The sequence below is a fragment of the Cucurbita pepo genome, chromosome 1 (assembly GCF_057944985.1).
Source record: "Cucurbita pepo subsp. pepo isolate OVF chromosome 1, ASM5794498v1, whole genome shotgun sequence".
Lineage (NCBI taxonomy): Eukaryota > Viridiplantae > Streptophyta > Magnoliopsida > Cucurbitales > Cucurbitaceae > Cucurbita > Cucurbita pepo.
The window spans coordinates 1183601-1208169 of NC_141798.1; the positions used below are offsets into that span (position 1 = coordinate 1183601).

Consider the following 24569-nt stretch of genomic DNA (forward strand, 5'->3'; position numbering starts at 1 on the left):
ACGCCCAATGGCATGCTCGTCTTGGACATCCTTCATCTCAAGTAATAAAATCCATTTTGCGTCTAAATAATATTTCGTGTGCTAGTGAGTCATCTTTGTCAGTTTGTAATGCGTGTCAGTTAGCAAAGAGTCATCGATTACCATATACTAGTTTTTCCCATAGGTCTTCGTCACCTTTGGAACTTATTTTTTCGGATGTTTGGGGCCCTGCACCTCCATCTGTTGGGGGTTTTAAATATTATATTAGTTTCATTGATGATTTCAGTAAATTTTCGTGGATCTATTTGATGCATGATCGTACAGAAGCTCCTCGTATATTTTTGCAATTCCAAGCTCATGTTGAGCGCCTCCTAGATACTAAAATCAAGTGGGTTCAATCTGATTGGGGTGGGGAATATCAGAAAATTCACAACACATTTTTTCGTTCCCTTGGAATTGGTCATCGTGTTTCGTGCCCTCACACACATCAACAAAATGGGTCTGCTGAACGCAAGCATCGTCATATTGTTGAAACTGGCCTAGCCCTTCTAGCTCATGCTCATGTACCTATTAAATTTTGGGACGACGCGTTTCTTACAGCCACATATCTCATCAATCGTCTTCCTACTCGTGTCATCGATAAAAAATGCCCCTTAGAGCTTCTTTTTCATACCCCACCAAATTACTCCTTATTAAAATTTTTGGGTGTGCTTGTTGGCCTCATCTTCGTCCTTATAACAAACAAAAGCTCTCTTTTCGATCAAAGGAATGTGTCTTTCTAGGCTACAGTTCTTCACATAAAGGGTATAAGTGTCTTGACACCGATTCTGGTCGTGTCTATATGTCTAGAGATGTCATATTTGATGAAAATGTTTTTCCATTCAAGAGAGCCTCACCTAATTCTTCCCCAATCATGCAGTCGACGCATAATGCCCCTGATTTGTGCACCTTGCATTTGGGTAATAGCAGTACTAATTTGGAGAATGATCACATGCATATGTCTGGGCCTACTAACTCTTTGGATGCAGAAAATTTGGTGTCTACATCAGCTTCGGAATTGCCGCAACAATCCTCCGCGTCGCTGCCATTCGAATCGGCGTTGGTTGTTCCGCCAATGATTGAGGCATCGGCTTCTCCGCCAGCAGATGATATTGCGCAATGCCCGGTCGAATCCTCGGCCGTTGGTCAACCAACTGCTGTAGCATCGGTTGCTCCCCTCGCAACGGCTGATACGGCCGTCCCCTCAAATGTGGATTCTGCACCTACTACTCATCCGTATGGTACTCGATTGAAGCACAATATCAAGAAACCCAAGGTGCGTACAGATGGAACAGTAACATATCTTGTAGCTCGGTCTTCTGCCTCTGAACCTACTTCACATATTACTGCTATGGAGCATCCCCTCTGGCGTCAGGCAATGAATGATGAATTTCAGGCACTTCAAAAAAATAAGACATGGCACTTAGTTCCTCCTCGTGCTGGTCTTAACGTTATTGATTGCAAATGGGTTTTCAAACTCAAACAAAAGCCAGATGGCTCTATTGATCGCTACAAAGCACGCCTGGTTGCTAAAGGTTTTAAACAGCAGTATGGCGTCGATTATGATGATACCTTTAGTCCAGTTGTTAAGCCCACTACCATTCGGCTCTTATTATCTCTTGCTATTTCTCGTGGTTGGGCTATTCGGCAGATTGATATTCAAAATGCTTTTCTTCATGGCCTTCTTAATGAAGATGTTTATATGAAGCAGCCCCCTGGATTTGTGGATTCTCAACACCCTGGTTATCTCTGCAAGCTGGATAAGTCGCTTTATGGCCTTAAACAAGCTCCGCGTGCCTGGTTTTCTCGCCTTAGCTCCAAACTATTACAGCTGGATTTTACACCTTCAAAGGCTGATGTCTCTCTTTTTATTTTTAACAAAACGGGCATTCAGATGTATATTCTCATCTACGTTGATGATATTATTATCATCAGCTCATCTTCTACGGCTACTGAGAAACTTCTTACACAGCTTCAGGATGATTTTGCCGTCAAGGATCTTGGTATTTTGAGTTATTTTCTTGGGATTGAGGTCCGCCATACTTCTAGTGGACTTATTCTGACACAACATAAATACATTCGAGATTTATTAGCCAGAACCAATATGCTCACCTCCAAAGGTGTGCCCACACCTATGCTTCCCAGTGAGAAGTTGTTATTGAATGGTGGTGAAAAGCTCTCACCTGAGGATACTACTCGCTATCGAAGTGTCAAGGATATGGGTCATCGTGCCATTCAATCTAACAAATTTTTCTCCGTTTGTCTTATAAATACATGTGGAGCTCACAGTATTGGCATTTTGTAGCCTTCCTCGACCCCCAAATGGAACCTCTAGTACTTCCGCCCACCGTCTTCTCCGCCCTAGCCCTTTCTCTCCTCCTTCTCTTCCTCACTCCGGCCGCCGCCTGGCGTCCATGGCCTCGCCTCGTCGAGTCCAACGCCTCCATTGACCCTCTCGTCGGCGACTCCAAAAAGTTCGAGGGATCGTCGGAGTTCGTCCACTTGAAGTACCACATGGGCCCTGTTCTCACCACTAATATATCGGTCCACATTATCTGGTACGGCTCCTGGCAGAGGAATCAGAAGAAGATCATCCGTGAGTTCATCAACTCAATCTCCGCCGGCGGTTCCAAATCTCCGTCCGTCTCCGGCTGGTGGAAAACCGTTCAGCTCTACACGGACCAGACCGGTAACAACATTTCCAGCACGGTCCGGCTCGATGAAGAGAAGAACGACCGGTTTTACTCGCACGGAAAATCGCTGACTCGGTTGTCGATTCAGTCGGTGATTAAAAGCGCGGTGACGGCGAAATCCCGACCGTTGCCGGTTAATGCTCGGAACGGACTGTACCTTTTACTGACCGCCGATGATGTTTATGTAGAGAATTTCTGCGGGCAGGTGTGTGGGTTTCATTACTTCACGTTCCCTTCGATTGTAGGGTATACGCTGCCGTACGCTTGGGTTGGGAACTCGGAGAAGCTGTGTCCGGGCATTTGTGCTTATCCGTTCGCGGTGCCGAGTTACATGCCTGGGGTGAAGGCCATGAAATCGCCAAACGCCGATGTTGGAGTGGACGGAATGATCAGTGTGATAGCTCATGAAGTGGCGGAGTTGGCGTCGAACCCGCTGGTGAACGCGTGGTACGCTGGGCCGGACCCGATTGCGCCGGTGGAGATTGCCGATCTCTGTGAAGGGATTTACGGAACGGGAGGAGGTGGGTCCTACACGGGGCAGTTGATGGACGGCCACGATGGGGCCACGTACAACATGAATGGGATCAGACGTAGGTATTTGGTCCAGTGGGTTTGGAATCATGTGGTAAATTACTGTACTGGCCCTAATGCACTGGACCAGTAGTAGAGGAATATTTCTCTTGTTATTCCTTTTTTTTTTTCTTTTTTTTTTTTTTCTTTTTTCAAAATTTAAATTTCTGTGTTTTTAATTTGGGAGGAGGGAGCTATATTTTTGGAGTGGGCTTTTGGGCCTTTGTGAGGGCTGGCGGTTAATTAGTATCTTACTACTTAAACCCTTGGTTAATCACGTGTTAATAAAAAGATTTCCCTATACTAATTTTCTATTCTTCCACCACGCGCCGGAATTCGAACGTGTACTACACGCTCCTCGTACATACCATTCATGATTAGATATTATTTTGGCCATTTTGGCCCTTTCGATTTTAGTTTTGGTTCATTTAATTTTAAATGGTTTATTTTGGTCTCATTATAAATCCATTAATGCGAGTTTATTATTATACTAATAAATTGAGTAAGTAGATATCATGATAAAAAAATGATAAAAACTATCATCAAAATAAATATTTAGTACATGATGTTATATTGAAATTGAATTAATCGATATATTATTAAAAGAGAAAAAAGGAACATTGAAGAAGAAAATGGAAATGGAAATAAAAGCTTTATTGAGAGTAACGAAAAGGGTTATGGGAGAAAAAACAAAAAGTATATAGGGGATGGGGAGAATATGTTGTAAAATAAAGTATCAAGAAAAAATGTGAGATTTTGAATACCCAAAAACCATTAGAAAATATCATAAACCTAAAATATTATATATACATTTTACGTGTATATATAATAATTCATTTTGGAATTTAAAAAAAATATATTTTCCAAATAAAAAAGATATTTTTTGGGTGTGAAATACAGAGCTTAAACCTAAGACAAGGTAAGAAAGGGGAACTTCATTTCGCTTCTTCACTACACATCTACCCTAAATATAATTTAAAATTAAAAAAAGAAAAAAAAAAAAAAAAAAAAAAAAAAAGTAAAATATGGGAGTGAAGGAGGGTGGGGTTAAAAGTAGGGAAAGAAGGCAGGGACTGAACATGTCGGTAAAAACACAAAAATTATTAAAGTATTTTCTTTATATCAAATAAATAAATAAATCTTTTACTTTTGTACACATTTCAAAGTCATTGTGTTTGAATTATTTTTATTTTTTTGGGATTTGTGCGTTTTTTTTTATTTATTTATTTATTTATTTATTTATTTATTTATTTATTTATTTATTTATTTATTTATTTATTTATTTATTTATTTACCGGAAAGCAGAGATGCAAATAATTATAGAAAGAAAATGACCCCTCACCCTCCCTTTTCCATCTTCTCCCATATTTTTATGGAAATTAAAAAATAATAAGTTTGAAATTCTCAGAAGACAAAATAGTCAAAGTGTGGTATTAAATAAGAACACTCATTTCTTATCAATTTTATTATTAAAAATAAAATGAGACGCAAGAAGGGAATAAGGGAGTAGGTAGTGTGTTTGAAAACAAGACCCATTTCTTTCTTTTCTATTCGAACAATAAAAATAACTCTTAATCTTTCACTTATTTAAAACCGGTCTACACTCGAAGGTCCCTCAATTTTCAAAAATCATCTTGAATACCTCAAAGATAGACTAAACATGATTCTATATGACGGTTAGACATAGTCTAAGAAGTTTAAGGATGTATTAAAGAGAGTAAATTATAGAGGACGAAACCCTAAAGACAATCGACTAAAATCATTATATATAACTATAACTATTTGTGGGTATCCTAGAGTCAGTAGTAGAGAAAAAGAGGGATGCCTACCCATAATTTGTCCTGTCCTAGAGTGAGTCATTTTTGCCACCAATTTTAACCTCAAATCCACCCTTTCCATTCAACAACTCTTCATCTCATTCTGAGGCCCTTTATATTACCTAATAAATGGAATGGGAGCTACCAAACAAACTACCTACAAACAATAATCAATTTTTTAAACTAAATGAAGAGAAGGATCAAGAGGGCAACAACAACAAACCAAAAAGCTCTGTTTTTGGTCATCACAAACAACACTGCTTTTCAGTGACCTCAGCAGCGTACAACCTTCTTTATCACATCTTTTTTTGGGACAATTTAGGTCCCTTCGATGTGCAGAGGGTCACAAAAAAGTGCTTTAATCTACACATCAGTGCCTTCAAAATTTCAGTTGCTGCATCAGTTTGCACACTTATTTAGAGACCTCTCTGACCATTGTTACTGCTGGTTCCTTATATTACTCTTGTTTTCTAAAGTTATTTCAACATGGTGGCTGAAAGGAAAGGATGTACTGCTTTCAAAGAATGCCTCGACACCTATTTTCTAGTTGATTTGATTAGAAGGGTACTCATAGAACTTTAAGACAGATTTGGAGACTCTACAACATTTGGTTTCTCTCTATTCAGAATTATACATGTTCTTACTAATTTTTCTACTTTTTTATATCAATTTAGATGGGGCCTCCTGCTTTTGTGACTTCCCCTCTCTGATTGTTTGGAAGAAGAAAGGAGATGAAAAATCAGAACACAAGGGAATGCCATAAAGAGAAACAGAAGGATCTTCGAGCATCGAACATAATTAGTTAAAGCCCAGAGAAACTAATAAATTGATGGCAAGGTGTTTCTTAGGATCCAACAATAGCATCTCATTTACCTTTGAGCTAAAAGAAAATTCATCCTCGGTTTTTCACTCAAATGACATACTTAGTATAAACACAATCAATAGGCACTTGAGACTTTTCAGGTCACCATACCAAATGCAGAACATCAATCAAAAGATTAAGTTATGATTTATCACCTTTAAGTTTCTCATTCTGAAGATACTTCGAAACTCCGTATGCAACAGTTCCAGCCACAAACAGCGAGACGGTTGGGGTAAAGGATGGATACAAATATTTGACGAAGAACTTATCCCACTTCTCTGGTAAGAAACCTGCAAAAGTGCACATCAACCAATTAATTGTGGGGTAAAGAATATATTTCCCCTATTAGAACCATTAAAGAATTCGATGGTATAAAAATAGAAAAAGTTCACAACATATTGTCCACATGAAACTATGAAAGGTGCTAGAAACATAAGAGAGCTATCACTTTGTATTAGTTTGATGGTAGAATTATCCAGAAATGAAGAACGTTGTACGTTTTACGATAAATATACGCCTGAAGTATCAAACCATTGAACTCTAAACAACGGATTTTAATCAAGAAAGTTCCAAAATAATGGTTTTGGTAAAACCCATAGCTTTAACATGAGAGTTAAATAACAGGCTCTGAACAACAGAACTGTTGATTGCCCAATCTAATCCAGCTACATTAGGTTACGGATTTCAAATGGAAGTTAATGCCAGGATGATATTAGCATCTTATTTTGATTGGAAAACCCTAAATCCAATGCATAACATTAGCTTAGTCTTGAATTGTTATGAAATGTTGCCTTATATTAACACTCCAAATATGCACAATGAGACTGATAATGGTGATTGAACAACCGCCACTGCTATTCACAACACGAAATGGAAGGGGCATAGATCATAATATTGTTCATTTCATAATTTCAATCTTTTTCGACAGAAACTGACAAAAATTCAACCCATCATCACAGTTCGTCTAATGTTAGGAATGTGGTTTCAAACTTCTAATACACGACTCAAAAGAAAAGTCCTATTCGGATCAGATTTTAACTACTATCACGTTTCAGATCAACAACTCAATTACAGGAAACCCCAACAAGAAAAAGAAAATTCCACCATCGCAAATGGAAACAGTACAATTCCGAAGTTCAAGTTCCAATTTACATAATTATGGAAAAGAATTCGTACCAGATGCCGCAAGCACAATCCCCTCGACGAGTATTACAGCACCAAGACCCAACCAAGTAAGAAGAAAATAGCTCTCATTCTTCCCCTGCTCCTTAATTGCTTCTTCATCTACTTCTCCAACAAACACCGGTTTCTCCACCGGTGAGCGCCGAATAATGGATGCCCTTTGCCGCTTACCCTTCTGCTTTCCCTTAGAGGTTGTAGCCTTTGGACTTGATTTGCTTGAAGTCGTCGATTGAGAGGATAACGAGCCGAACCCTTGAGCAGACGAGGTCCCAACTGGAGCATCGTCGACAGTTTTCGAAATGGGCTTCTCCGATTCCGATGGGTTCTGCGATTTGATGATGAATTTTAGCTTAGAGGGGAAATGGAGAGGTGTTTTGGGAAGATGATAGGGTTTTCTGGTGAAAGAAGAAGGAGAATGGTGGATTATTTGTAGCGCCATTTTCAGTTTATTTGGTTAAGGTTGTTTCAGATTAGAATTATGAAATCTATCTCTCCCGTAGAAAGTTCCGATAATTGCATTTTGACCCCTTCAAGTTCCTAAATTCCCCCAACGCCCCCAACTACAAAAGGAAGGGTTTGTTCCCATAACTTGTAAAATATTTTTTAAAATTAAAAAATTTATTAAATATAATATTGAAATGTCAAAACTCTATTATGTATAAATAGAATTTTAAATTTTAATATAGAGACTAAAATTGTAATTAAATCATCCTCTCGAACAAAAAAGAATTACTCATTTATGCCGAAAAATTTGAAGGGATCAAAATGTATTCATTTCAGAATAACCTAGAAACTTTCACATTTTTTAATGGAAAAAACCAAATTTTCACTAGTTAAACTCTAATGTTTCTCAACAATGAATGGTATGGTTTGCCAACTCTGAGCTTCCAATGAAACTTGGAGGACCAAAAATGGAAGAAGAATAATTAAGGGGGGAAAAAAGGATGGCGAAAGGGCTTGCTTGTGGCTACACTACAAGTTTTCCACTGATATCCATTTCCTTGCAAAGACTGGTTATATCAGGAATTACTCCTCCATCACAAGACCTTATGATCCCATCTCCCACAAGATCTTTTAATAAATCAACTGGTTCTTTGGAGCCTCCATGTTGTAAGAACTTTGTTCTCAAGGCAGTTCCTGTGCTTCTTGAAAGGGGATCTTCCTGACAAAGCTTCTCCCATATGGTTGCGGCAAAACATTTGGCGTACAGGTAGCTGTAGTAACCTGTAAAAAGCATACCTGTGAATGTCTCGCACCAGAAAGAAACGAGGGAAAATTAAGTAAAAACGTTATAGTATATAGAAACTGCTATTAGGGGTGTGGGCGAGGAGACAGGTGTTTTGGTTATTTTGAATTACAAACTATGCAAGTATTAGTATCTGCTTCATTGACTTGGGGATGGATTGGGGAGTCCCACATTGATGGGAGACAAGAACAAGTATCAGAGAGGACGCTGCCCGAAGGTGGGTGGATTGTGAGATCTCACATCGATTGGGGAGGAGAATGAAACATTTTTTATAAGGGTGTGGAAACTTCTCCCTAGCAGACAAGTTTCAAAAACCTTAAGAGGAAGTCCGAAAAGGAAAACCCAAATAAGACAATATCTGCTAGCGGTGGGCTTCAGCTGTTACAAGATCAGTCACCGAAGCTTAAAGATCTCGTATCAAATTGAGAAGCAAAAATATATCACTCAAACACAAGAATAGATCAACTTTTGCAACCTGCACCATAAGTCAGGAGGTGAAAAAATCGGGTCTGCCAATGAGTGCCATCCACATGCTTCCAACTGGTACATTGTCTTTTTAGCTCAGCAACAACAGAACTAGTGTCTCTCTCTGAAGTTAATCTTTCACCAAACAGTGTTTGATCGATTAAAGCATAAAGAATCTGGAAATCAAAAAACAAAGTAAAAATTGGTTGGTTGGATCAGATAAATATATAAGATATACCAGTTAACACCACCATCGACATGTCACCTGACGCTGCAGTTCAGTGGCTGCAAACATCTTTTTGGCACCCTGCATCGACTTTACAAGCTTTTCAGGAATTACTTCACCAGTTGAATAGTGCTTAGCAAATGTTCTCAAAACACGATAATCTGACGCATAGTACCTAGTCATCCAATAGCGGTGACGGCTATTATTAAACAACAACAAACACAGCTGATATGGAAACAAGACTCTGAAGTAGAATAAACTGCATTTTTACTCACTCAAATAGGTTTGAAGGTGTCTCTGCCAGATCAAGAACCACTCTTGTACCTGAAAAATGTTGATATTCCTGCAGTAGATGAGGATTGATGAATTATATATTTAAACGTAACAAAAGGATTGTCTGTTCAAGAGTACAGAATCAGCACATACTGTTCTTGAAAGCAGTGAATGAAGGGCATGCCCAAACTCGTGGAAAAGAGTTTCAACTTCCGAATGATTGAGCCTCACATTTGATCGTTCACGTGATCCAAGAAAATTACAAACAAGAGCTACAACCTGCACATAACCAATACAAACTTCTGATTTGAGATGTCACCAAATTAGTCTACTCCTTTCCATCTCTAAAAAACTTTTCCTTAGGATCCTTCTCAAATGGATATGTTATTAGCATTGAATAATCAACTTTTGGTTATAAGATGAAAGAGAATATACAAGATCATCTACTTAGCCTGACATTAGCAAACAAAAATCATGAGTACATTTTCAACCTAGGCATACCCCATCGTAATAATAAGAATATCAAACCCATCACCATGCAATCCATTCTCAATCTTAGCCTATAAGCATAAGTAGATTTTTCACATTCTTGATTACAGCATGGTATATGATAGCTAAGAGAGGATTACGTGTCTATCCAATTTTGAAAAACAAGAATTGAAGCATCACAAAAATGTTTGATCAGATACAGTTACAGCCAAATAGCTGTAGTAGGAAGTATTATAGAAATCAAAAGTGCTAACACGTACAAAGTGCTATCTAATACATACAGGAAGTTGGTATTCCATTTCTGAAACCTTGCAGCCTCCCTGAATTGCAAAATGAGCACAACCAGGATACTTTCCTTTTCTCGAGTACAAATCTAGGTATAAGTATCCCAAGTCACCCTGAAACAGAAATATGGTGGCACTATGAGTTTAGGGGAGTACTAATGATGTTTGGGGGGGGGGGGGGGGGGGGGGGTGCTGGAACCAAGCACCATAACTCACACAATGTATAAACGGAGCCCCCAAGGATTTGATTCAAGAGACACTTGGTCATGTACATCTTTTTAAGGTTTGATATAATAGTTTCTCATTCCAAGACTACAGACGTGTGGTTAAATCTTTGATCTCAACCATAACAATTTATACATACATGAATATATGAATAACAAAAGCTCATCACCAGTCTCCACTACGTATCAGGGGAACTAGTGTGTCAGAAAACTTATTAGTCAAAGGTTCAGTGCACAAACAGTCTAATTCAATTACAAGCTACAACTAATGAAGAAAAATCTATAGTTAACTTATCTAGTCTGTACCTCTTCAGGATGATGAAGAGACAATTTAAGCACGTCGGGATGCCATGATTCACCTGGTGCTAGGGGAATACTATTAAATGATGCGCCAAACAATGAGTTCACGAGAGTTTTCAAACCTTCAATACATTGTGATAAAGGAAAGTATGATGATATGACCTATAAAAAGAAAAGGGAACCATAAGAAAACTGAATACTAGCAGTTAGGAGAAAATGGATACCATGAGAGAATCGAAGTAGACAAAAGGAAAAATTAAAAGAAAAAAAAAGGAGTGTAGAAGAACGCCACTTAACAATGTGAATACAGAACAACCTCGACACATTTTTCATTTGAAAAAAAAAAAGAGAGAGAGAGAAATAAGAAAGAAATAGAAGATGTAACTTGCCGATGAATTGAGATTATATGCTGTAGATTTCATCATTGATGTATAGTAAGCCTCATCCCATGGTTCTAAATCTTCAAACTTATTAAAACGCTTCTTTAACTTGAATTCCCTGATTTGATTGAACTCCTGGTGGTGGTTATAACTTCTCAATAAATCATGAAACCACAATTTCAACAAGTTATGACGAAACAGAAACAACTCTTCCATGCCTTGCAAATTGCAACATCTTGAAACAAAAATTGTAGTACCTCATCAGCACTGGGACGGACCAAATTGCTCAACTCTTGCAAAAATGACACTACTACAGCTGGAGATGAAGCCATGTTAGGCGTTACTGCAAATTCTGCATAAGATTTATACCCTAATATCTGCAAAGCCAACATTAAGCAAAAGACTAAAACATTGGTGGTAATTCACCGTAACATGATTATTTTTCCATATGTAAGAAACTATTTGTCAGAACCTTTTTCACAAATTGGAATAAACAGAAATTTCATCTCAAGGAATCCGGTAGATTTATAATACAATTCTGTTCTATTAATCGAATATGTTTCCAAATTTATTTTCTCAAAGTTCCACAGCAATTGTGTAGATGAAAAAAATATCAAGCGACTGGTATTGGTTGAAATAGAAGAAGCCTATTTGGTTAATACATGACTGAGGAAGGTTGAGAAGGCTCAAAGCCAAACGGAAATAATTGAGCTGCGAAGTCATCGTGAGAGAAGGCTGTACAAGTCTTTTCATATAAATTTTGTAAATTCAGGAGGAGCTAGAGAGCTCGAGGTTTAATTTTATAGAGAAATAGACCTCTTGAAAGTCTGGGAGTGTTGTAAGCCCTTCCTCATTACTTTGATACAAGTCTACTTTTATTCCCTAGCCCATTAGAAAATTGTACAAATCGTTGCCATGAATGATGAAATATAAATCTTCAGCAGGAAACAATTCTAAAATAAGACCTCAGATTAAGTGAGACGGAAGTTCACATGGCCTCATAAAAGAATGAATTTTTTTGCACCACAAGATTAGATTGACTCATCCCAAGGAGAGATTTTTTTTTAAGAACTCAGTATTAAATAGATGGCAACTTAGGGAAGAAATATTAGGTAATGCATTATTCTTTACAAATTTCAGGAGAGTGGAAATAAAAATGAATAACCTGAGCTAGCTCGTGACGAGTGGCAATAATCTTATCAAGAACATCGAGGTTAGCATGAGGACTTGAATTTCCCTTGACATAAGCCATTTTCCTAACCTGAGAATATATTCAAGTACAAAGAAAAAAGTAATCGTTGATCAGAAAAAGGATCAAGCCCAATGATGAAACATTTGGCCTTAGCAAACCATAATTTACTAAAAGTGTCATCATCTTATAAGATTTCCTTCCTCAGATATCTAAATCCATCTGACTTAAAAAAGATGCATCATAGAGCTTTATCCTACAAGAACTTATGGAAGCCTCCACATCCTTTAAATTATCCCAAGTCAATGAAAACACATCCTATCTATCATCATGCACAACAGAGTTATTCACCTCATCATCTGATGTATATTGCAGAATGGAAGATAGGGAATCTGCATCAGTCATTAATCGAAATCCCTTTTCTTTCATGCTACTTATCGATCCAAATGATTTACTAGAACGATAGATGGGCTTAACAAGATGGTGCAAGTTGTTTGGCACACGCATTGGTGGAAATATATCCACAGAGCCTGGATCAATGACGATATTTTCTTTGTACCTGACCAAATGAAGCATATTCAACAAAATTAACAAACATGGAACATTTTTCTTTTTCTCTTCCTTCCCTCCTATATGTAAGAAATACTGGTCTGGGTTGTCAGGAAATACTTGCATATATCAGTATTAATATAGTGAGGTTTCTCAAATAGTGATAAAGAAGAGAATTCATCAAACACTTACAATCGCTCTGAATGTTAAGAGCATTATCAAAGTGACTCCGTTTACGTACAGTTTAGAGTGACAGAAAGTGACTCCGTTTATGTTTATTGATATGCAGAAAATATTATTGGAAGAAGCATGAAAATGATGTGAATAGCAAGCAAACACAATTAAGTGAATATTACATGCAACTTACTCCTGACAGAGCTGAGAAATTTCAATACTCAGCTGATTTACTCGATCCAATCTCTCTGCATAAGCATAATTAAGGTGTTAATTTTTAAATGCAGAAGCATGAGTAGGAAGCAGCGGAGTGAATTATACACAAAAAGTACCAGCAGAAAGATGAATTCCAGCCCTTTCAAAGTCAACACGGAGGAAATGAGCAGCCATATGCGCTTCATGTGTAAGTAGATGAGCCTCACGCTCAGCTTTTTTAACAGCATTATACAAAGTATGATTTGTATTGAGAAACTATAAACAGAAAGATAACATGAATTAATTTTTGGACACAGTTTTCAAACAGCAAGAAAATTACCAATAACAATATTTTTTTGTTTAGAAACAAATACAAAGTTTTTTCCATATTTGTTTTCAATATAATTACAACCTAAAAGTTCTCATCCTTTTTTGTTCAAATTAAAATGTTAAATACTTTTCAATTCAGTAGGATCATATTACTCATGCTAAGTACTTTTCAGTTTCATTAGGTTCAAGCTATTTATAAAATAACAGATGAAAATCAAGTAGAAAATTTAAAACTTGCTATCTCATAATAACTATCACAAAATTTGAGCAGGTTCAAAGTGATGTTGAAGAGAGAGAAAGAGATTATTAATAACTAATCAAGTATTAACTTATAAAATTTTCCATATTCTATTGAATTATGAGAGAGAACATTTATGGAGAAGCCTAAAAACTAGGTTGTTTGTTGAGTCTGTCAAGTCCCACTGTCCACAAGAGTTATTTTTCCTCCTTCACAAAGGTTTCCAAGTTACTACCTAAAGAAGGTTTATATAATAAAAGAGGCAATTCAGTTCTGCGAATATAACACATTTTATCACTTAAGCAGATTATTATTTCTTAAGTTTTTTGATATATTTTAGCACTAGAGTCCAGAACTAGAGAAGAATAGACAATTCCGCAAAACATTGCTTTTTACTGAAGATAAAGTCAGACATGATGGTGACACTCAATTAGTTAGTAAATCAGTAATAATGACAACTGACAAAGAAAAAAAATATATCAAGATATGGTGTGCTGGGCTCCTCACATGAAAATATTCACTCATTCTCATAGCTGCCTTGTTTGCCTCCTCCACGAATTCCCTATTACATGAGGAAAAAATTGAAGCCGAACAGACTGGCAAAGCAATATGAAAGACAGTAACTATAACCAAGGTGGCAAGAAAACATCAGAAAAGTACAAACCTGTCTGGATGAGTTTGCCTACAGAGTTCTGCAGAATCAAAAACAGAGCATACCTAATCAATAAATTCCACAATTAAACAAAGAACATTTATATAGAAGTGGAAATATATCTGCTGGATAGTTGAAAATAACAACTTAAATTAAATCCTAAATTCTAAACCTACCCTGTTGGAAATTTCATCCATTGCTCGGATAACTTCTGCTGAAGAAGGCATGCTAGAAATGAACGTAACAAGCTCGCCAGACCTAATCAGAGAAATTAGTTTTTAAAAGAAGAATGCAATATTTTTCTTGCAGTTAGAATTAGATAAAGGTTTCAAGGCTCCTTGCTATCAACGAATTTAGAGATTTGTCGTAAAATATTGATGAGATTTTTTTAGAGCATCCTTGTATTCAAGTCAGCTGACATTCTAGAAAATGCATGAGTAGTTGACATGTACCCTCGACCAACAAGTCAGCCGTTTGAATCCTTCCTCCTCAAATATTGTTGAACTAAAAAAATCATAAGAAAGATGTTCGAATTTCCAAATGATAGCGCATATAATACTAGACTAGATGATTTTTATTTCAAAATCCTTTGTATCTTGCACTTTTCTGCACTCTTGCAATTCAAAGAAAGAAACCCATAGATGAAAGCCCAGTTTCCGAACTGCCTTAATTTTAAAGAAGGCAAAGCACATAGATTTTGATCTCGTTTATCAAAAAGGCCAATGTGTATTGCAAAAGATCCTCCTACAATTAAGACAATAAGAACTGTTTCATTTTCTTACATACCATTACGCATTACCTACATTCTTATTACCATTGGCCATAGCAATTACAGCATCAACCAAGCTTCTTTTTTTTTTTTTTTCCCTAAAAGAACAAAGAGCTATTTAAGTTACGCTCATAATCATTAACATGGAAACAAGGTGGAACGCCTCCAGTTGGTCAGATACATAATTAAGCTCAATTGTTTTTAGTGTTAAGCTAGCTGATGATAACGAGCAACAAAACAATTAAAATTGTAAGAAAAATCGTAGTAACTTAGTCCACACATTATCTTGTTCACCAAGCAACACTGACGGAATTAATGTTGTTATTGTATGCAATATCAGAATACTTTCAGTTTCTTCACTTAGGCTTCCAAATTGAGTCTCGTCTCTCAAGCATTAAAGACATTCAACTTAGAGCAATGATCTCGTTACCTCTCAATAGCTTCATCGACGAAACGCCGGAAGCCTTTAGGCGACTTCAGCTGCTCAAAGCCATAGAGACCGGTAGCAGCACCTTCGTGCGGAGCCGAGGCAGCGGCGTGGATCGAACGGGAGCTAAGGCAATTCAAGTAGCATGATTTTAGAATGGCTCCCGAACTGACCTTCCGGGTGGTTTTTCTGATCAGGCTCAACATACCGCGGCGGCGGAGAGAAGGCGACGCAGTAGTGAACCTTGATTTTCCAGCTTCGGGGTCCGAGTGGTGGTGCGACGCGGGCGTTTGGGTTGGTCCACGAAGCTATTCAAGCCCCGGGTTGAAATTAAAATATTCTAATTTTATATAAATGTTTTAAGGCTAAAATATATTAAAAAAAAAATAAACCTTCCATTTTCTTTTTTGCTTAAAAAACATTTTTATATTAAATAATAATAATTAGGATTAGTTAGTTTATGGTGTATGGGAATAATACGTCTAGAATGTACGGAAATATTAAGATTAGAATAAGAAATATTATCCAAATTTTATATAATTTAATTTTAGATAATCAAAACTATTAAAATAAATTTAACTAATTTAATTATTATTTATGTACTTTAAATTTTGGGTTTGTAATCGATTTTAATAATTTGGAAACTCAAATCAAATATTGTATATAAATTATAATTTGGAAACTCAAATCAAATATTGTATATAAATTATATTAAATGAGATATACCCATTCTAATAATTTATTAATAAAATAATAAAAATTTAAAAAATTATGCATCGATCATTATTAATTATAGTTATATTATGAATCAATTAATTATACTTCAAAATTACGATAGATTAACAAATGAGTTCAGCAAAATTAGTTTCAATAAAGAATTAATTGATTATAAACCATCAGTAAGTAATTAATTATAATTACTGAAAGTTAAATTTTTATAAGATAACTGATCATAATTAACTAGTTAATTATACTAAAATATGGCTAATTAATTAATTAATTAATTACTAATTTTAGTAACAAGTAATTAATTTATTTGACTTCTTTATCAAAATAAATTAAATAAATTATTATTGACAACATAAATTATAAATTTTTATTGCAAGTGTCCACGTTTAATGGTAATAGTTCAGTATTTTATATATTCTTCGAAGCAGGAAAGCTTACAAATTTGAACTCATGATGGAGCATCAAAAGATATCTCCACACCGCTTCCTCCGATGCCCGCAATTAGACACTGGAAACCGCACGACTCCAGCTCTGAAATCACCATATCAACGATTGTTCCTGAAAGCGCTGTTTTTTTAATATAGTTAAGGAGAGAAAAATAGACTCATTGATTCCAGGAGCTACTGTAAAATGTATACAAAAGAGAGCAAAGTAAGAAAGGATACATGTTGGCAAGAGCGTCAGAACGCAGCCACCGCCTCCAGCTCCTGTCAATTTGGATGCTAACTTGTATTTCAATGTTGTCCTTTGAACAGTTTCTATTGAAGCATGGCTTACCCCCATGCTCTGGAGCAACCCTTGATTCATTTCCATCAGCTCTGCTATGTTCTCTTCCTTCTCGGATATGGATAGCTCACCAGAAACAGGGGACTCAATAATGGCTGATAACTCCTTGCTAATGGAATCAACGGCGTTGAATATGAAGTTCAACGCATCATGATGTCTTATCGTCCTTTCTGATACACTAGCAACTAAAGCCTTTGTGTTTCTTCCCTCTTTGGTGTTGGTTATAAGCATTCTCAATGGCAAGTTGGATTTCATGAGTGTTAAACTACCCGACTTGAATTTGATCGTGTTGCCTGATACAAGATTCTCTATTTAGGAAGAGATACAAATCTTCATGCATGATGAATTTTATATATGTTGTGAGATCCCACGTCTTGGGAGGAAAACCAAACATTCTTTATAAGGGTGGGAAAACCTCTCCCTAGCAAATACAATTTAAAAATCTTGAGAAGAAGTCCGAAAAGGAAAGTCCAAAGAAGAATATCTGTCAGCGATAGGCTTGGGCGGTTACAAATAACTATCACATATGCTGTCTAAACAAATTCGAGTAAAATTTCTCTCTTGAGCCAGTTATTTAGATCAGTCTAGAGTTCTGTTCATACGTTTTAGGCCTTGACATCGTCAAGATAATTAGATCCAAATTGATTCAGTCTGACTGATGTTCCACTTTCATCTCAAGTACTAAATAATCATAAAATTCTAATAGGCTAGCAGTATTCGATTGATAAATCGATAACATACCATACGTGCTTACTGTGTTGTCAATTCCGGATGGCTTTCCATGAATTATCTTTTCTCCTTGAAAGGCCCATTTGTTCAACAAATCAAGTTCCTTTTCCCCAAAACTTGACCATCCTTGGTGCGCCATGTCCACGACTACAGAATCAGATAAAGCAAGTAGTGCAGCTGAAAGCGCCACACAAAAAGCAGCCGATGATCCCAGGCCAGATCCAAGAGGAAGCTCAGATGTGACAACCACTGTAGCAGGCTTAAATCTGAAACATGTAGAATGAAAAATGGCTAAAGAACACAGAGACAAAAGTTTCACAGAACACGAGTCAATTGTACCATACACACCCTTAGCAGGCTTAAATCTGAAACATGTAGAATGAAAAATGGCTAAAGAACACAGAGACAAAAGTTTCACAGAACACGAGTCAATTGTAGCATACACACCCTTGGACGCAGGAGTATAGCCAGAGGAATGCGGATACTCCAGATGCAAGGCCAATCTTTGCTTCAGGAATATTTTGTTCTTCAACAAGAGCACCAATTGATTTCAAGCACTCAGCTGGGCATGATGTTGGTGATGATGAAGAAATGGCGGTATTAAATCCAGCCATTGCTTCCTTAATTCTACCAACTGGCCAGGAAAACTCCAGTGCCATATCCTTCAGCTGAAGCTTTAGGGTATCATCATTGTCTAGTAACAAATGCATTTGATCTCATAAGAAATAAAATTAACCCAGAAATTTCAAGTGAACTAATTTGATTGACAAAGCAACAAGATATTAGGCAACGGGAAAATTCTACACCAAGCTACCAATGCATAACGTGCAATGACAAGAAAACTTCAGAGGAAAAATAAGGTGTGGATGTTTTTCTCAGTGTTTCCTATCTCATTAGAATATGAATAATCTCCTTGATTTTCTTTGTTATTATCAGCAATTTCAGGACTCCACATCAATTCAACGACAGATTAAACTACCGAGACTATCATAACGTAGAATTTAAATCTAATTTCCGAAGAGTAAATTATGATTGTTCCCGCCCTAATCTTGTCAAACACTTGCAATCAACAAATGGCATATGTATATTTTAAATTTGTATACCGGCAAATGTTCAACAAATTTTCTGTGGCATGTAGTAAAAGAATAACAATATTAACGAAAAGAATTGTCGTGAAAGCATATAGAGGATGTCAAGCAATCGGATCGTCACAGATGTTCAACTCCTTCAGATCATACAATTCTTCCACAAAGTTAAAAGCCTCGGGAAAGAGAGAGCAAGAGAATACCGGAATGACTGTGGAATGCAAGGGAAACGGAAGTATAGAGACTGATGGAAGCAGCGACGGCCATCGATCCATGTACGACGGCATGTTCACCGGAGAGTATGATTTTTCCAGGAGCTCTAGCCCGGACTTCCATAATGTTGTGACGATTAATCTGAACGCGAAACACCGCTTTCTTTCCCACCAATTTCTCAACTATAATGGAAAACGATCGGAATTGCGACAACAAAGCGGCGGTGATCCTCCATTTTCAGCAAGTGCGGTAGGCAATGGCAACCATTGCCTAACGACAGTTGCAGCCCACGTCAGTCACGGGACTCTGCAGAGCCAAAAAGAAGAGGAAAAAGTGAAAAATAGTTAAAAATTATAAAATATTAAACCCTCTTTCCTATTTTTTTTAACCTTTAAATTTTAAAATCTTCTATTTTAATTCTTTTACCTATTATCTTTATATTAACTATGTAAAAATGTGCCGTAAAAATGTGTCACGTGTCTTAATTAGTTGAATTATGATCATTTTACTTTCAATAATTTTTAATCCAGAATTATACTTTTTAAGTCTCGAAAAAATTATCGAATAATAAAGAAAAATAAGTCAAAATTTACATTGAAATTTTAATTTTATCAATTGCTTAGAATATTGCGATCTTAATCTTAATTAAAAAAATGTTACCATTTTTACGCATTTGTTATTATTATTATTATTATTTTAAAAGATTTTTATACTCATTTAATTTGATAAATTTGCCATTAGAGTTAAACATTTTTTAATTAAAATTTGTGAATTTTTTTAGTTATTAAATGATTAATATGTTTAAATTTATTATTAATATGAGTGGTTTATAGAGTTTTTTTTTTTTTTTTCTTTTTCTTCTTTTTTTCGTATTGGTTTATGTTAAAATTAATGATTGAATTAATTGAAGATTAGTGTAAAAAATGGGAAATTCCCCTTTTGGAAAAGATCCTCGAGAAATGAAACAAACTCCATTTAATTTTGCTGCCATCTTCGTCGATGATCTATAAAATCTATCCATTTCATATAATATCTCAGGCCTTCTGAATCTGATCCGTCCCTTGAGCGAGATCTCAACGTGGATCCCATCGTATGCATGTTTCATGGCATCCCTGTAAGGTTCATTTATGATAAACCTCCAAAGGAGACCTTGACAGCAGGCTGCATCTACGTGGGCCATGGGTTTCGAGCCCAACTCAACAACGCACGGTAGGTGTTCGACGAAATGTCTAATGTCAAAACATTGAATCCCATGAACGATCAGAATCGTATAAGCTAGAATACAGCTTCTGGAAGAAAGCGAGAGGATGTGGAGGCGAGTGGCTTCTGTTTCGCATTTGACGTTCGCCCAGAAGTCCATTGTCAATAAGGTAATTGCAGCCATTCTGATATTTTCAAATGATTACGACCCAGCTGCTTTATTCGATTTTTGTTCCACTAGCAATAGGCGGATGCTGCTAATTTGTTGATTGCTCTTTATGATTTGCGAGGCTAGAAACGTTGTAACAACCGTATGACTTTCTTCCGGGGAGTACTACTTTTTTATTGTTTTGATTTTTCAGTTTTGGGTTTTGATTAAAACGATGATGCATAGTCCGTACGTTGAAAATGGTTCTCTCATACAATCATACGCATTCTTCTTTCTTGTTAAGAGCTTTTGAAATCATTCTATCTCCGTCCTGGGGCTAACTGGGAAGTCTTTTTTGTGACCTTTGGATGTTATAACCTCTCGTTCTTTCCTGTTCTTTCATGACATAAATTTCATTGGCTTATGGCTAAAGAAACCTCTCTACATGGAGTTGCAATTGACACCCAAAAAGGGACTAGCTTATCTTGTCTTGATTACACTAGGATATCGAAAATCTTTCCTTTTATTCTGGGATGAAGCCTAGAAATTATTGACTTCTCTCGAGGTTCATAACTACCTGTGGGCCCAAATATTTGACAATAAAGAAAGACAAGGATATGAGATGGATTTCTGCCATAACAGGAGAATGGATATTTATGTGAGGAGACTGGTTGAACAAATTATGGCAGGTCATGTTTGTGCAGGACTTGACATTGCATAGTCGAGATTGATCAGATTTATAAATGACTGGGTTAGGATTGATCATAAAGTAAAATGTTAATTTAGATGAAATAGGGAATTCTCAGAGAAGGTGTGGACGGTGCACTGGAAATCATGTCAATAAGACTCAGCATGTTGCATAAGCGAAATCTCTTGATATCATTTTCTTGAATTAAGGCCTGTCTGACTGGCTTGGATTCAAACAGGGCATTAGCAACCTTGAAACCTTTGTCATAAAAACCTTTGTTAAATTGTTTTGTATAAAAACTGTGTTTGTTTTTCCGTCTCTCAAAATCATAACAAATTTCACCGCTTTTATTGCTGATACCAATGCAGGATGTGTGTAAGTTCAAGTTTTGGGAAGCATTTAGCACTGAAATACCCAAAAAGGTAGTATACGCATTTTATATCTCCTTGTTGAACGAACCTTGTAGATGTTTAACTGCTCATATATTTGAGTTTCTTTATGATTGTTTTAATTTCGTATCAACTCTAAAGCATAGACCATCAACTTCTGTATCTTTCATTTTCTGTGGAAATGAACATTCAAACCCATCAGTTACCTCAGTTCTTAGATGAGTAGACAAGCAAGGTGCAATTTGTGTTTTTCTTAGTCTCATTATTGTGTTTGGGATCTTTATATCATGCCCAAGTGTCTCTCTCAACAATGTGGAGAACTGAAAATTAGTGCTCACACGTTGAAGCATCTGCTCCCATATGCAATATTTATATGCGCGCATGCTGTTTATTTATGTCATTCTGTCTAATATATTTGGAGTGAATGTTTAGATTGTTTTCAATTTGAGTGCAGGAAAATGGTACCTTTCAAAGAGATAAAACACCATTCATAACTTTTGTATTAGGTAATGTTCTCTGCCTTTTCTTTTCTTCTTTGGTGACAATGAAGAAAGCCGTATTTATATTTGTAGTCAATTATACATTGTTTATTCATAATTTAGAAGATGACTATGAAGCCAAAGAAGAACATGAATTCATCTATTTTGAAGTTCCTTGCCTCAAAGGTTTATGGCTCAAAGTATCTAAAATGGAAAGGTTAATGGCTCTATTAGTGACATATGAGCCTTGCTAGTCGATTTCAAACATATTGACACATACTGTAAATATTTTCTTATTATATTTGAAAAATTATCATATTCAAACATACTGTAAATATCAAATTCTCATACTCTTAATACTGTCTATATTGTATAATTAAAATAAAATGGGAATGTCAGGTAACTTGTATGTGAATGTAAATTAGTGTCATCAAGTAATGCAACAACAATCCTTCCAGGTTTCATATTTTTTCACCTACTCTATCTTCAGGTTGTATGGATTTCCTTGAACTTATGATTCTAGTAAGGAAAAGTAAAAGAAAAGAAGTCTTCAATTTTCAATCATATGACCTAGATGCTTATATAAAGCCTGCATATACTAAAAGTGGCGATGTTTTCAGGTGGTCCTGGAAGTGGTAAAGGTACACAATGTATGAAGATAGTTGAGAACTTTGGATTTACACATTTGAGTGCTGGAGATATATTAAGGAGGGCAATAGCTTCTAATAGTGCTGATGGGTAATTATGTCTCGTTTGCATCTATTGAGAAAACTTACAAATCCATCTAGCCTTTGATGATGTCTCTTGATTGTGAGTTTCTATTTTCAGAACCATGATTCTTGACACAATTAAGGAAGGAAAAATAGTTCCTTCAGAATTGACAGTCAAACTTATTCAAAAGGAAATGGAATCAAGTGACAATTATAAATTTCTCATTGATGGGTTCCCACGCAGTGAGGATAACAGGATTGCATTTGAACAAATTGTGAGTTTCTTCTGTACTCTTATTCTATTCAGTTCTTCCTTTATTTACTTTGGTGAAAAAAATTCTTTCAAGAACTTTAAGAAACAAAATCAACACTGAGATCAACAAGGGAAAATGACAAACTGTTCAAATGTAGATCGGAGCAGAACCAGATATTGTACTCTTCTTTGACTGTCCAGAAGACGAAATGATGAAGCGTGTGCTCAATCGTAATCAGGTGGCTGGCATGTGTTCAATCTTTCCTGCTTCCAAATCGCCATCATCATAGTATATCTCAAAATGACAAATTTGCAGGGAAGAGTTGATGACAACATTGACACAATCAAGAAAAGGCTAAAAGTTTTTTCGGCATTGAATCTCCCTGTAGTCAAATATTATCTGGAGAGGGGAAAGCTTTACAAGGTATGTTATTGGTTGAGTTTTCAACTCAAATCCTTCTATTGTTGGTGCCTTGCTGCTATTGAATAGATGCTTTCACTCACTTGCTAGACCACGTGTGAGATCCCACATCGGTTAGGAAGGAGAACGAAACACCATTTATAAGGGTGTGGAAACTTCTCCCTAGCAGACGCATTTTAAAGCCTTGAGGGGAAGCCCGAAAGGAAAAACCCAAAGAAGACAATAATTGTTAGCGGTGGGCTTGGGCCATTACACCACGTTCCTAACTTCTTGGTTCTTTCTATGTAAACTTGGTTTTTTGACCCAAAAAATGTTGCAGATAAATGCAGTTGGAACGGTGGATGAAATATACAAACAAGTTTATCCACTTTTTGCACAATTTAATTTTGAGGTATTTGGTTTCTGTTTCCACCTTCAAGTCTTTCCTATACGATTGGTAAAAACTTTTTAAACTTGAATCTTAGCGTATGCCGTTTTCTCCCATCATTCATGCTTTCAGTTCTGATATCGACTCAATGCTGTAGTCCATTGCTGATCATTGTTTAATCATTTTTTGTTCAGCAGCAGGTATGAGCAAGGAAGTGTTGGGCAATCTTCTCATGGATAACAAACATGGAGCACGGAAAGACCCTGGTTCGTGCTTCATGATCGACCGCTCGGAGCGACTCTTCATTCAAGTAGAAGAGCATTGTGAGTTCATTACCCTGATTACAGGTTTTTTCAAGAGTGTAATATAAGTGAACGGCAAGTACAGCCTAGGGAATTTCTTATAGGTCCAGAGAAACAAAAACCTGTTGGCTACATATTATGTTCCCCTACTTAAGCACGCAGAACTTATATATATGTTTAGGAATATGCACATCTATGGTTGATATTGATGTTCACATTCCAAAATTGATAAAAATGTTGATACGGAAATGAATGGTATTGCTAGCAAATAGTTAAGCTTTAAGGGTCGAGGTTGGTGACATGGTTTGTTCATTTGGTTTGTTCTCTCTTTTAATTTAGACCTTAAACTTTATCCAACATGGATATCTAGGCCTCGAAGAGAGGTGGATTGTAATGTCCCACATTGGTTGGGGAGGAGAATAAAACACGGTATGGAAACCTTAGCAGACGTGTTTTAAAGCCTTGAGGGGAAGTGTTTTAAAGCCTTGAGGGGAAACCCAAAAGGGTTAGCAGACGTG

The 24569-nt window shown here is 36.5% G+C and overlaps 5 protein-coding genes across 9 annotated transcripts; 2 read left to right on the forward strand and 3 right to left on the reverse strand.

Moving 5' to 3' along the window:
* The first annotated feature begins 2325 nt into the window (after nt 1–2325).
* EXL3 (EXORDIUM like 3) lies at nt 2326–3432 on the forward strand. Its single transcript, XM_023698712.2, has one exon. The coding sequence runs from the start codon at nt 2341–2343 to the stop codon at nt 3373–3375; it is 1035 nt and encodes a 344-aa protein (XP_023554480.2). The 5' UTR covers nt 2326–2340; the 3' UTR covers nt 3376–3432.
* A 2464-nt stretch (nt 3433–5896) lies between these two features.
* On the reverse strand, nt 5897–7630 carry LPA2 (low psii accumulation2). The gene is made up of 2 exons (XM_023698724.2): nt 7137–7630; nt 5897–6250 (listed from the first exon to the last, which is right to left on the reverse strand). Exons 1-2 carry the CDS (start codon nt 7579–7581, stop codon nt 6102–6104), a joined length of 594 nt encoding a protein of 197 aa, XP_023554492.1. The 5' UTR covers nt 7582–7630; the 3' UTR covers nt 5897–6101.
* Nucleotides 7631–7892: 262 nt separating this feature from the next.
* On the reverse strand, nt 7893–15876 carry LOC111782043 (Zincin-like metalloproteases family protein). 2 transcript variants are annotated; one of them, XM_023662813.2, is made up of 17 exons: nt 15556–15876; nt 14533–14614; nt 14369–14421; nt 14212–14266; nt 13274–13412; nt 13135–13189; nt 12570–12777; nt 12195–12290; nt 11287–11406; nt 11039–11164; nt 10656–10811; nt 10123–10239; nt 9506–9631; nt 9355–9422; nt 9119–9254; nt 8864–9029; nt 7893–8366 (listed from the first exon to the last, which is right to left on the reverse strand). In XM_023662813.2, exons 1-17 carry the CDS (start codon nt 15756–15758, stop codon nt 8110–8112), a joined length of 2163 nt encoding a protein of 720 aa, XP_023518581.2. In that variant the 5' UTR covers nt 15759–15876; the 3' UTR covers nt 7893–8109. The 2 variants fall into 2 exon arrangements, with proteins under 2 accessions (XP_023518581.2, XP_023518590.2); XM_023662822.2 differs by having other exon boundaries at nt 14369–14396; nt 15556–15615.
* A 790-nt stretch (nt 15877–16666) lies between these two features.
* On the reverse strand, nt 16667–19422 carry LOC111781542 (mevalonate kinase). Of its 2 annotated transcripts, none has more exons than XM_087122521.1 (5): nt 19085–19422; nt 18244–18490; nt 17809–18062; nt 16947–17360; nt 16667–16839 (listed from the first exon to the last, which is right to left on the reverse strand). In XM_087122521.1, coding segments are annotated over exons 1-5 (1050 nt in total). In that variant the 5' UTR covers nt 19218–19422; the 3' UTR covers nt 16667–16837. The 2 variants fall into 2 exon arrangements, with proteins under 2 accessions (XP_086978647.1, XP_086978644.1); XM_087122518.1 differs by having other exon boundaries at nt 16667–16848; nt 19085–19421.
* A 685-nt stretch (nt 19423–20107) lies between these two features.
* LOC111781627 (UMP-CMP kinase) lies at nt 20108–24334 on the forward strand. Of its 3 annotated transcripts, none has more exons than XM_087118618.1 (9): nt 20108–20464; nt 21499–21552; nt 21974–22025; nt 22619–22736; nt 22827–22983; nt 23120–23200; nt 23278–23385; nt 23702–23773; nt 23950–24334. In XM_087118618.1, exons 1-9 carry the CDS (start codon nt 20402–20404, stop codon nt 23953–23955), a joined length of 711 nt encoding a protein of 236 aa, XP_086974744.1. In that variant the 5' UTR covers nt 20108–20401; the 3' UTR covers nt 23956–24334. The 3 variants fall into 3 exon arrangements, with proteins under 3 accessions (XP_086974744.1, XP_023518086.2, XP_023518091.2); XM_023662318.2 differs by having other exon boundaries at nt 20110–20464; nt 23944–24334; XM_023662323.2 differs by having other exon boundaries at nt 20110–20464; nt 23947–24334.
* The last annotated feature ends 235 nt before the right edge of the window (nt 24335–24569 follow it).

Excerpts from the sequence above, each read along its gene's own strand:
- EXL3 (XM_023698712.2), top strand. The coding sequence starts at position 2,341 with ATGGAACCTCTAGTACTTCCGCCCACCGTCTTCTCCGCCCTAGCCCTT.
- LPA2 (XM_023698724.2), bottom strand. The coding sequence starts at position 7,581 with ATGGCGCTACAAATAATCCACCATTCTCCTTCTTCTTTCACCAGAAAA. Across the intron at positions 6,251-7,136 it reads GATTGTGCTTGCGGCATCTG|GTTTCTTACCAGAGAAGTGG; the intron begins GTACGAATTCTT and ends GCACTTTTGCAG.
- LOC111782043 (XM_023662813.2), bottom strand. The coding sequence starts at position 15,758 with ATGTTGAGCCTGATCAGAAAAACCACCCGGAAGGTCAGTTCGGGAGCC. Across the intron at positions 12,778-13,134 it reads ATTTCTCAGCTCTGTCAGGA|GTACAAAGAAAATATCGTCA; the intron begins GTAAGTTGCATG and ends TCATTTGGTCAG. Across the intron at positions 9,255-9,354 it reads ACACCTTCAAACCTATTTGA|GTACTATGCGTCAGATTATC; the intron begins GTGAGTAAAAAT and ends TTGGATGACTAG.
- LOC111781542 (XM_087122518.1), bottom strand. The coding sequence starts at position 19,217 with ATGGAAGTCCGGGCTAGAGCTCCTGGAAAAATCATACTCTCCGGTGAA. Across the intron at positions 18,491-19,084 it reads TGCATTCCACAGTCATTCCG|ACAATGATGATACCCTAAAG; the intron begins GTATTCTCTTGC and ends ATTTGTTACTAG. Across the intron at positions 18,063-18,243 it reads CTATACTCCTGCGTCCAAGG|ATTTAAGCCTGCTACAGTGG; the intron begins GTGTGTATGCTA and ends TACATGTTTCAG.
- LOC111781627 (XM_023662318.2), top strand. The coding sequence starts at position 20,402 with ATGTGGAGGCGAGTGGCTTCTGTTTCGCATTTGACGTTCGCCCAGAAG. Across the intron at positions 22,026-22,618 it reads ATTCATAACTTTTGTATTAG|GTGGTCCTGGAAGTGGTAAA; the intron begins GTAATGTTCTCT and ends CGATGTTTTCAG. Across the intron at positions 22,984-23,119 it reads GGATTGCATTTGAACAAATT|ATCGGAGCAGAACCAGATAT; the intron begins GTGAGTTTCTTC and ends GTTCAAATGTAG.